We start from the raw sequence: 13,026 nt of genomic DNA, 5'->3' as shown, positions 1-13,026 counted from the left end.
GTTCTGGTCTTCTGAATGCTTGCTTATGGGTGTCATTTGTTTTCTCCCCCTGCCCTGCTCCTCCCCCCCTCCCTCCCTGCCTCCTCCTTCCCCATTTCTCCTTTATTTGCATGCTGTTCCTCCTGTTCCACACCTCCCTCCTCAACTGCCATGTCCTCTCCTTGTGTGCTCAGACACTGCGCCCAGCACTGAACCTGCAGCTCATGGTTGGTATCTTTACTTTCCTCTATATGTCTCTTTTTTTTAACTTGTATTCTGTCTCTCTGCAGCATGCCTACTTTTACTGTTGCACACAAGACATTATTGTTGGAAATGTCAGCTGTGTGCGTGCTGTCAGTCAGCCATTGGTTGTACTGACCTGTCTTTTGAGGCCACAAAGCACCTGCCAAGAAGAAGAAGTCAGACTACATTTGGTTTTTGCTGCATTAATTGTGCCACAAAGATGTTTGCATCACTTACTTTCACTGCAAAGAGCCAGGCAGAGCATAAACATCCCTTTTTCCTCTTCTCTTTGCTGGAACGGCACTTGTGAAATGGTTGCACCAACTAACCAATTACAGTGTTTCCCTGAAGGTGCCACAGAGGAATAAAACCCACTCCGAGGCCAGAACTGATTATATCAACAGCATGAGATGATTTTGTGTGGAGGCAAAAATAGACCTCATTTACTCGTTCTCATTAATTTGAATGAAGATGATATACATCATTTTCTCATTTTGCCTAATTTGCATCCCCCCTTTTTTATTATTTTCCAGCTCCACTTTCATAATTTGTGCGAACAAATTCATGAACGTATGGTCACAAACTTTCGATTAAGCATGTGCTCAGTTTTGCTCCATCAGGAAACTGAATCACTCGTTTGCTATAATGGTCAAATTCAGGGGCCTATGAAGCAAAAAGGAGCCAAGGTTCCCTCATAACCATCCTCTTTGTGGTAATTCAAGTTTCACACAAAAAAAAGACAAACACCAATCAAATAACAACAAAACAGGAGACATAGTTTGGACTCCCTGAGGGTCTGGGACCCCAGGGCAAATGTCAATTTTGTCCAGAAAGGTAATCCAGCCTTGCTCGCCATAAAAAATTATATTTACATAATTTGGGTTTTTTTTTGTTTCTTGTCAGATTTAATCAAAATAAAAGACAGTGCCGGATCAGGACTTGTTGAGGGGTGTGAGGAGTAAACAACTGAAGTGTCTTCAAGAAGAAGCAGTAATCTTATCTTTTTAAACAATAATTATGATGATTACTGAGGGCATCTGTTTAGTTGTAGATGCAGTATAGACCGGGAAAGTTTTTGCTCTTCTCATGAGCTATTTTGACATATTATTGCTTGAGTCATTGCACTTCCTGCACTGAAGATTTTAGAATTAAATCTGCAATCAAAGTTTGAGTGCATTAGTGAAAGATCCATTTAATGTTCAGTCAGAGGCTGATCTCTGGTGATGTTTTTATCATTCAGACCACAAAACAAATTTAATAATAACTTAAAAACAGGAAAATCTGTACACCTACCTTCACCATTAACTGTAAAAGAAGTGCTTTATTATGAACTATGTTGAAATGTGATGCGCACTGAAATGTATCTCTTTAGATGCCGCAAGGTAAAATATATAAATTAGCTGACTGAAGGACCAAACTGTTTAACCTTTCCATGGCTTATGCAAGTTTCTTTTACAGCCCACGGTAGTGAATCCCTGTAGATGTTAAATATGCTGGGACTGCAGGTTTGAACTGTTCGGCCCCAGTGGAAAATGTCAGTGACAGATCTTTCCATTTCAAGGTGCTTTACCACCATACTCATTTAGGTTATGTGTGCACACAGCATCAGTTTGAATTCAGTCCTTCTCGTTAGATTCTGTTGCATCCTAATACCGCACACAAAAACATATATGTTGAAACAGTCAATTTTTTTATGTTGCAACTTTACATTTTTCGAGATGTAATTTTAAATTTTATAATGTCATAATTGTGTGCTTATGGTCTGGTTAGGTTAAGGCACAAAAAACACTTGGTAAATGTTAGGAAAGGATCGTGTTTTGGCTTTAAATACCTGCTTTGGTCGCCACAAAAACAGCTGAAGATGTCCCAACTTTGCGTCAAAAATATCATTAACAGTGTTGTTTTGGTTTCTTTCAAACACGTCCAGCTGGCTGACTTTGTTGCTTTTCCTGAGTATTCAATTGGGATAATGGTGAAAACTCCCAAAGAAGCACAAATGCAGTCAGAAATATCCCCCAACTGGGTTTTAAGTTGACTTCGCATATAATTAGGCAGCTGTTTTCAGTGAAAACTCTCAAAACACACTGTACACTATCTGCTCAGTGCCACACGGACACAATTTAGCGACTAGCTTGAGAGCACAGTGGAGCATTTAGCAGCTAAAGAGCCAGATATTTCCCTCAGGAGTTGGTGGAAAAGAGAGTGAATGTGACATTTACATTCTGTGTACAGTAAATGTAAAGGAGCAGGTGTCAGATGTGTCCGGTTTCAGTTGTTTAAAAGAAAAAGTGGAATAATCAAAACATTGATATTCAGGTGCAGTATTTCAGACTCATAAAATATTTGTAAAGGGCAAAAGAACATGGGCTACAACCAGATGAATGGATTTTCACGCTGGATTGATGGAGATTGGAGTTCATTAATATGCATACACATTTGTTGAATGAGCATTAGCGGTGGGTTCAGGTGTTTTATGGAATATTTAAATATAATTAACACTCACTTATTCCACAAGGCTTATGCTGATGAAATGAGGTTTTCAGTATTAGGCGATTTGTTTTTTGCAGGAGTTAACGACTCATTTTAACTCACAACCAGCCACACACATCAGAGCCTTCAAGCAGTTGTGAATGCAGATATAACCTTAAATACGAGCTCATGACATAATGATCACATTTGAAACTTGCTTATATTCCCTTGAAGGTTAAACCTACTTTGTTCTGAAAGCAGCACATTGCCGTTTCCCCTCCAGAAGATAAAACCATAAATCCAGCTGCTTTATAGATGTTATCAGCAATGATCTTACTGCAAGACTATGAATAGGATGTTGACAAGACGCCATTTACTTTAAATGTAATCAAGGTCAGCATTTCAACATACATAATACAAATGTGAAGTGTTTGTCCCTTTAATCTAACTCACTCCAGAGGTATAAAAACCCATTTTGAACCAAACTCTAGCTCCCTCTGCAAGACGAACTGTGTCACACATGAAATTGTCTGCATGCTGGCTCTTCTTCTATAGCTTAAAACATACTGTGGTCTTCCTAATATTGAAAAACCAGCCCTGGTTAGGTTAAGGCACAAAAAACAACACTAAGTAAAGGTTTGGAAAAGATCATGTTTTGGCTTGAAATACCTGCTTTGGATGCAAACAGGACAGGAGATGTCCTGAGGTCACGTTAAAAACACCCTGTTTTGTCGCCACAAACACAGCTAGAGATCGACCTCCGGTGTAAAGTCAGGTCATAAGCATGTAATGTGAACGTGATATGACACGTATGGTCTAAATGTCAGTATGGTTCGATGACACATACAAATGTGAACATGTCAGTGGTTTGCAGAAAAGTAAAATGCCAACATTTTATTCTGGCAGCTGACATTGGCGTGTCACCTTCACACAAAAGTGGACTTCAGTGTATGAGGTGCATGCAAAGTGAAAGTCAAAAGTCAAGGTATTTGTACACACATGTTCATGACTGGAAAAACACAAGCTTAGACCTACTTTATTTTAAGAAACTAAACCATTTTATAAAATGTGCTTTATTGCTTATACAATCAAGGCTTCAGTTGTGTAGTTTTAACAATGTGTCAAATAGCAATGTAACAACATGAAAGGGGTTGCTTGCCCCCCTTCGGATTTAAAGAGCTTTCAAGTTACTTTCAGCTCATTGTTAAACTGTCCTGCCCACAACTTTACTGTTTTTGGTCACTGCTCATGGCATCATTTCACAACATTTCACACTTAAAAGTGATGATATGTATTCACAACTTGTTTCCTTTGCTCCCAAGTGTCCAAAAAAAATCATTTATTGTGGGTTCAGTAGGTGTAAAACAAACAGGAGAATCACAGATATCAATCAGACACAGTCTGTACACAAACCCACACAGTCCTGAGGAGAGGTCTGATCAGACAGTCACCCATGTGGGTGTCCAGCCTGAGCACAGTGCAGACAGGAGTTCAGTAAATAGTGAATCACTTTGTAATGACTTAAATCTTGATTCAATAAATACTGACAGAGATGAGTCAGTGCATGGCAATGATAATAGCATCAATAACATACGTCCCCAGAAGTGCAGAGGTCCAGTAGGTTGGCAGAGAAAGTTATGAATATAAAGAAATGAACAAAGTGTGCAATACCTGTGATAATACTTTTTATTATATAGCTGTTTTAATTTGCCTATTCAGGGGTACATTTCAAAGAGGTCTGATAACATGCAATCATAAAAAGCTTTTTATAAAGTAAGTTGATAGGGTACATTAACAATTATTAATATTACTGAGAATTCTAGCCGACTTAATTAAAGTAATCAGCGGCTCAGGAGGTAGAGCAGGTCGTAGTCACAGGGTTGGCGGTTCAATCAAGTGTGTGTGTGTGTGTGTGTGTCTGTGTGTGTGTGCCAATGGGTTAGATAAAGGCAAATGGTACACGACTTATAAAAGCTCTACATAAATGCAGCAGTTAACAAAATAGCCCATTATTAATGTTAGCTGTAGAAACAGGTATGAACCAACTTTATAGTCATACTTAAGGCTGCAGCTGTTTCTATTATTCTGTCAAACCAATTTATATCAATGTTTTTAGGCTGAATAACAGATAAAACTCAGTGTAATGCTCTACAGTTCAGCAGCACCTCAAACTACATCCTTGTGAAATGATCATACATTTAAACCAAAGACCTTTCAACAAAAACTAAACATAATAACCTTCATGAAAGTTGGATCATTGCAGCTACTGTTGGTGTACCTGAACTGAGAAGTGAATGTACGTGCTCTCTCTCCATTCTCCCCCATTCCCCAAAGGAATCAGGCCTATGCTGTCTGAGGTTTTGTTCAGACCAACTTTAGCTCTGGCAAAAAACTTTGCTTGCAAACTTTTGCTGCAACACAATCCAACATCATCTGGTCATGTCCTGTGTCAATCAAATATGTGCCAGCACAGAGTTCTGGTCGTTTAATCTGAAACATGAACAGTGTCGTGCTACAGTGTAACAGTATTATGATAAAATGATTGTTCGTAATTACTTTCCAGAGTTATAAAATCCTTCCTCATACTATTATTCAACACTGTGCTTCATTTTGGCAACTGATGATCCTTCAAACTCTATAAATTATTCAAACCATTCTTCCAGAATTGGATTTTATTATCTCACCTGTACCAGGCAAAACATGCCCGCACCAACCCAACGTATAGTCGCTTTCAGGAGCTTGGTTGGACCCTGTGTGCACCATCTGCCCAAGTTTCTATAACTCTTTAACTTTTGGAGCTCCAGAGGTGGCATAGCAAGAGAAACAGGCTAGGTTTTACTAGACTAAGTGCTCAAATTGCTATTTGCGTGTACACAAGATAAAATTGATTCCCATGTTTTGGTTAATATTACTGGTTTCTGTTAATCAGACCATGGATGAGACAATGATAAGGTTGGCAAAACATGAGATGCCAATAGAGGCCTCACTTTTTACTGTACAAAAACACAACTTTATAACTTAATAATACTACATCTATTTTCCAAGCTACTCTGTGGGCGTAGTTTTATCTAAAGTAGATCGGAAGAACGTTAGACACATCCTGTTCTGCCTGCTCTGTGTAAACTAGGGAACAAATTGTATGTCATGCACAGGCAATCGATGTAGTAGTGACCTTTGTTTCTCTCTCTACAGCCAGTCCAAGTCTCTGTAAATAAAACATTCATAAGAATAAAAAAAGTAAACTTTACTTGTGATTATTTTGAGCTAAATCAATTCAGAATGTTAAGTGAATTTAATTTAATGTTCCCCTTGATTGTCTAACTGAACTTATCAGGGCCATCACCAGCGCAATTTTCAAAAATCCCGATGTATTTGAAAAATGCTAATTCATGTCTATATTTCCATGCCCGCCGTCTGACACCAAGTCAGAGCCTGTTAGAAAAGCATCAGTACTGACCGCCTGGCTCCCCATATTCTCGCAAATGTTGTTGCCATGGCGATGCCCCGCTTGTCGTGACTAAAAGAGAGAGGAAGCTGAGACACTATTGAGCTGGAAGGCTCTTCCAGAGATTGTCCATTTCCCTCTAAAATAGGCCAGGTACATCGGAAGAGGCGTGGAGGGCAGGAGGAAACAAATTAAACATTCGGCAGAGAAAAAGAAAGAGGCTCTGAGATGAGGTGCCAGTGGACGGGAGAAGTAGGCGTTGAAACGTTTTGTTCTTATAAATTAAGCTTTAGCTCTGACACCGAAATGAGAGTGACCCAGAAACTGAAAAATCTCAGACATAATGACTGATTTAATTATGCTTGTTGATAAACACCACTACACATCTGGCTCTCAGAAGCTCTTGTGCTACAAAGTCACTTTCACTCGTGAGACCCACGGAGTTAAAGGCGCTCAGTCGAAATTAAACTATAGAAAAAGGGTTGTAAATGCTCACACAGAAAAAGAGCAGATTCAATTAAAGCTTCAACAATTCAAAAAGGAAAGGACAGAACAAACAAGTTGATTACAAAAACTGTTTCTCTTACTTTGACCAAAACGGTCTTTATCAAAATAGCATTAACGTTTTTTAAACAACACTTTTTATTTAGGGGCATCACAGACCAGTGGAGGAGTACACGATTACACACCAATTATACATGACGAGTTTGATTCAGTTTTTTTTCTTTTAGTGAGCAGAACTTCACAACAAGCTAAATGTAGTTTGATATATTATGTTGTTGTAAAGTCGCTTTGGCAAAAAAAAACTGTGTACACACACATCAAGCAGATGTAGCAACATTAAAATTCATTTGGAGTTGTGATTAAGAAAAGTCAATCTAAGCCTAATATTCACTCTACATAAAGCTCTGTTTTGGTCTTCACCAGGTATTCATAAGAAATATGATATCTGGCTCTTTAGCTGCTAACTGCTCCACCAAATTTCAGCCCGTCACATTTAGACCATTGTGTGTTGAATGGTAACTGTATACATAATAAAACTAGTTAATTGTTATTTGACTGTTAACAAACAATGACATACTTTGGAAAGCATTAAGAAACCGTTTAATGTAATGCGCAACTGATGTTTATAAGACTTTGGAAATAGTCAATAAATACTGTGTAGTTCATCCATAAACATTATTTGGATGAACATTGCAAAGTTAAAACTGATATTTATAAACCTTTAAAAAGCCTTAATAAATGGTTTGTTAAGCCATAACTTTAACTATTATAACCTTTTATACAAGTTAAGTATCTATTAATTGACCATTTGCCAATGGTGGACATTATAAAGTTCTCACATTATTACATCTCACATTGTAAGACAATTTTTAGGAAGGTAGGATTGCACATTGAGCAATGTTTGACTTGCAGTGCCACAAAAATAACTTAAAAAAAAAAGATAAATAAATAAATTGAAACAAGGTGTCTCTTGCTTGTAATAAGTAAAACATATCTGCCAATGGAACAAGAAAGAATTGTCTAAGAAAGAAAGAGTCCTATATCTCACTGAAATATTACTATACTACAAGGTGCTGTGTCTTATATTAATTGTACTGAAATATCTTGACAGGAATTGTTTTGTAATAGAAATGTATTTTTAGACCAATATACTAGGTAAGATTTCGAGTTTTTGCAGTGTATTGATTTCTGTTCTGGCCCTTTGGCAGATTATTAGTACAAACCTAAATTTTGGCATGAGCATAGTACGCTAACATTCTTGCACCAACTGACATAAACATTGTAACTTTAAAACACAAGAGGGTAAAACTTCCAGAAGTGCCAGCTGTAAAGAGTTTCACCACATACACTACTTCTGTCAGTTTTTTTCAGCGGCATTGTGTGACAAAAGGTTCCCATCAGCAACACACTCAATAATCAAAACTTGTGAGGGATATTATTTTGTTGTCATGTTAACTGCATGAGGTAAATCAACTTCCTGTAGTACTAGTTTGTGTCTTAAAATGCACTAAAGTGGTCTACAGTTCAGAACCATAATTTTGGTGTTGGATGTTCATCCAGCATTTGCTTCTCTCTCATCTCACTTCCATCTCCTCACTTTTAATGAAAGGGCATGTTGGTGGAAGATGTCAGTTGCTTTAGCTGATGGCTAGCTGCACTGACTAATTTCCCATCCGGAGAGGTGAGCGCGTCTGGAAAGGACACACCTGCCAACACGGCTGTCAGCAAGCGTGTGAAAGTAGTGGGATAATTGAGCCGCTCTCAGAGATCTAATAGTGGAGAGGAATACAGCGGTATAATGGCCACTTTGCTCAGAGTGGGATTGCGGCAGGTGAAGCACAGGACTTTTCCCTTTAATCCAAGGACCAAGCTCTCAAATTTGGATGTCATTGAAGTGACAAGGCATTCAATAAATGACAGAATCACAATGTGCCTAATCACCGTCAGGTATTGATGGGCAACAATGTGGTGATTTGTCTTCAGGATCTTGATTACAGCTGCATGGGGCAGCCAAGTTATAAGCATTTTTGTGAAGAGAGGCCTACGTCTGTGTGTAGCTCTGAGGATAGACACAATTGGGAAAGATGTGTTTTAAAATTTGGCCGTATTCCAAATACTATCCCTTTGATTTGAAAACTGAGTCCTTGCAGACTTTGAGACAGCAGTGCACAGGTGATCTTGGGTCGTCTGACTATCAAAGGGACAGATGGCATCGCCAGCATCACTGTCTACATGACATATTGGTAGGTTAAAAGGGACACAGTGGCAGCTTTTTGACAGCCACAGCGGTAGTTTGATGATTGCGTGCACACAAAGGATTTGCTTTGATGAAGATGAGGTTGTTTTGGCCTTGGTTGAACCTTGTAAACCTCAACCCAGAGAGCCTAATTTCAAGGATTAGCATAATTTAAAAAACACCCGATCCTTATCAGAGTCAAAACTCTGCAGATTCTCTGCTGTCGAGCAACAATAAACATCCATAAGTTAGTTAAGAAACTTTCTTGGAAATCAAATGTAGCTGGTTACAGTGTAAAAAAACTTCTTTCTCGGGGGCGTGGATGTCAGACTGGGTGGTACTCCTGGGTTGCTGAAGAAATTTTACAAAATGGAGTTTGCAGCTTGTTTTCCACATTCACTCCATCATGATTTTAAGTTAGTGGAAAACACTTTCATCCCCTTAGAAAAGAAAAAAAAACATCTGAAGCTCAAAAAAGCTCTGGTTTCTGTCCGTTATGGAATTTATATAAGATTTGTGTGCGTTTTCTGGCTGACACTCGCTGGCTTGAACCTGCATTTGAGGCTCGCTTCAATTGAGGCACATATGCTGCCTTAATTAGTTTCAGACTCACAACTGAATATGACAGGTGACAAACAGGGGTCCCCCCTCCAAAACCTCTTTCTCCTCTCATAACTCACCACCTGCTGGAAGTTAAGTGAACCTCTAAGGTTCCGTCTGGCTTTCACATGATGAAATAGACAGCGAAGTGTAATCAGTCGGGAGTTTTCTCCTCACCTGCGACACAATTTTGATGGTTTTAATCAGTCTGAACAGTAAAAGCTGCTTGAAGTTTATTAAACAGGAGATTATGAAACAGGTCAACAGGTGGCTCACATATTTTGAACATTGTCTTGTTGTGGAGTCATACTTTAGGGTCCAAAGTTGTTCAGCAGACCTACTGGCAGTTGAGCCATCAGAACCTTTGCCCAATGACAGCAGCTGGTCAGTGGCACTACGCTTCAATGTATTAAGCTGTAGTTACTCCTCTGGCCTCATTTCTGGAAGCTCCCCACTAGTGGGTGATGGCAAGGGTGGATGAATGGTCCTACGCAGGATTTTCCCCCTGGAGACCAGAATTTGAGTCCCGTATGTGACCAAGTGTCAAGAACCTTTCCATGCTTTTATCTGTAAAAAGACTCCTCATTTCACAGCAGACACCATTATCCCTCCATACCAGAGATCTGGAGATGGCAGCCTTTTGATTGACAACTCATTTGAGCAGATAGGAGCTCATATGCCCACCCTAGAGCCTACAATAGCCAATGAGTGACCATGTAGTGACCCACTCTTTCTTCTATCTCCTCTCTCCTGAGCCATTTACATGCCAGCCTCCAGACGATTGATGCATCATGTAGCCAATGAAAGTTTCAAATCCAGCAACATATAGTTTATATCAGTTATCAAAGAAGGTGATTCCTGGATTCTTCTTGTTATCCAGATCCACACCAAAGGTTAATGGGGTTTATTCTCAGCAGAGACCCATCCTCTATCCAAGTTTCTGAGAAATCTGTTTGGTATTTTTTATGTAATCCTGCTGACAAACCAACAAACCAACAAAAACAGATACAGGTAAAAACATAACCTCCTTGGCAGAGGTAGTCATGATATGTCATATATTTTGGTCAGCAGACTTTATTTTGAAAGTCTAACCGAACGTTGCGTATCATTGCTAACTTAACTTTGCAGCCCTGCATATGCAAAACTAATGCTAGAGGGGTAAGCCATAGTTTGAATCCTTATACATTTTATTGTATTATGTCTGCGTGCATTGCTGTTTTAAATATACATAAATTATCATACTTTTTAGTTAGAAGATGTTCATTTTCTTCTTCAGAAACTCATTAGAAAATACTGGTAATGGCGCTGTGTGTGTCTTCATAATTTTTTTAATGTCCTTGCTTTAATCAAAGCTGCTTGCACTAGGCCACCAGATGCACACAAACTAGTGAGACAATTTCACATTAATCCAAACTGTCAGTCATCCTCATCTGGCGCCCAGCGCTGCTACCTGCTGGAATGATAACACCTGCTCCATCTGAGCAGTCTCTCACCGACTGCTGTCACATCATCTCTCACAAACCGTCTTTAAACCTCTCGCTAACAATTCAGCATGTTACCTATGGTAATTATATATAAAATAACATTGAAATAATCAGTGTCATTGCTAAGGAAAATTCATAGTATTCCTATCTGTCACTTATCTCCCCAGTTTTGCTAGATACACTGAGAGAAATCAACACACAACAGTTTATTTTGTGTTTTCACTCTCATTTTAGCCTAGACTTGTGTTAACTGCTCCCATTACCTGTTTTGCCTTGGAACGTATTAGTAGTTGTCTACTTAAAGCAGCATGTGCCCAAGTGTAGATCTAACATAAAATCTATATCAGCGGACCTACATCTTGAGGTGTGTCACAGTGTGATTGGTTTTAAATTGTCTGTACAGTGTGACAACAGTCTGAAGAAACAAGACTGGACAAGAGTTATAGCCATACTAACAGCTCTGTCATACCACTTTTACACCAAAATGAGCATGTATATGCAAGACGAGTTGGCCTTTCTATTCTGTTTCTTTTGTCTGGTTTGTCACCATGCTTCTTTCTCATCTCTGTTGAGAGTTGCACATGTGCAGTCTCAGTTGAAGCCCCTAAATAGTGGTGGTTACATTTTGTGACATCTTTTATTTCAGTCTCTCTTTCAAACTCCGACTGAATGATGTTTGAGTGCTGCTTGAACAAAGACGAATGGAAAAGTATTAACAAGCCAACGTCTTTAACGGAAATGCTTGAGCATGTCCAGGTGTTGTGTTTCCATCACAGCTGATTGAAGCTGTAGTAATAGTAGTAGAAGTAGAAGTGATGCTGATGGAAATTGCAATTAGTTTTGTGGACATGTGGTTATAAAGCAAAAGTATTGGACTGAAAAGAAAGAAAAGTTAAAGGATCACCAAAGCCACTGCAATTGATCCTGTGGGCATCTTGAATGTCAAATTTTATGGCAATTCATCCAAAAGTTGTTGAGATTATATCGATCGAAGTGTTGGACGGACTGACCAGCCTTATGGTTCTTTTACATAATGTAAAGCAAACGCTATATACATTCTGACAGCGTTAGTGACCTTAGCCTTGTTAGTGAGGCAACAGAAATGTAGCTACCAGATGACTTTGGTTGACCCTGTCTGTCACATAACCCTCTCCTTGCACGTTGTAGCAGCCCCTTGAGAATATCCCTCATTCCTTTCTTTGACCTGAGAAGCATTATGTTGGTTGACAAGTCCGCCAGCTTTGCCTGTCTAATATGTATATCCTTAACGATCACAATGCAGGAAGAACTGAGAAAGGAGAGTGCTCATTAATAGCAGCTGTTAATGCAGAAGCCCATGATGATGCGTCACTCTCCAGATAATGCCTTCAGATACAGATAACATGTTAAAACCAGGTGGAAATGTGAACTTTTCTTAATGTCGTTGATATTTTAAGCTCCAAGAGGGCTGACGAAACAGGTGGTGAGATTGAGGCTTGCATTATTTCTCCCGAGGCATGTGACCTGCATCTGCCTTGTTTTTAATGCACTTATTATAATTTGTCTTTCGGCTGAATGTTGCCATGACAGCAGCTAAGTCTTACAACTTCTATCTGAGACAGTTGTACTGTTTCTGTCAGCTTGGCTGGGCCAGCATTGACATGGAGGACGCCAAGGCAGGGAAAAGAAAACTTGGAAGATTGAGAGTGACATATAAGGAAGCCATAGTATGGTATATGGGTTACATGGGTTCCTGAAATCAATATGACCAGTCTTCAGTTGAGATTGATTATCAATATCCAGTGCAAAGGCAGCCCTCTTTTCCCTCTTCCCCTCTCTAATATGAGCTCCAGCCCCCTAAGCAAATGCTTCCTTCCAAGGCTCGGTCACTCTCTTGTGCCATCTTCTTCCCTTTTGTGGTAATCAGTCTGGGTGTTGGCAGGCAAAGCTTGAGTAAAAGTTGTCCCAGTTTGGTTCCATGAAACTACAACCAGGGATTTGTTATTGCAAAGATATTTGTTTGAAAAATCTATAAATAAACAACACCCTTAGTATTATGTTTAAAAAGACAGCCAGTACTGGATATC

General features: G+C 39.2%; 1 protein-coding gene across 1 annotated transcript in view; it reads left to right on the top strand.

Moving 5' to 3' along the window:
* The window catches only part of cadm1a (cell adhesion molecule 1a), a 399,976-nt gene that overhangs the window by 367,230 nt on the left and 19,720 nt on the right, over positions 1-13,026 (top strand). Inside the window, exon 10 of the mRNA XM_073480005.1 lies at positions 174-206. Coding sequence (XP_073336106.1) covers positions 174-206 — 33 coding nt within the window. The remainder of the gene's footprint in view (positions 1-173; positions 207-13,026) is intronic.

Source organism: Pagrus major, chromosome 13, assembly GCF_040436345.1.
Source record: "Pagrus major chromosome 13, Pma_NU_1.0".
Classification (NCBI taxonomy): Eukaryota; Metazoa; Chordata; class Actinopteri; order Spariformes; family Sparidae; genus Pagrus; species Pagrus major.
This window is presented reverse-complemented; position numbering and strand designations above follow the sequence as displayed.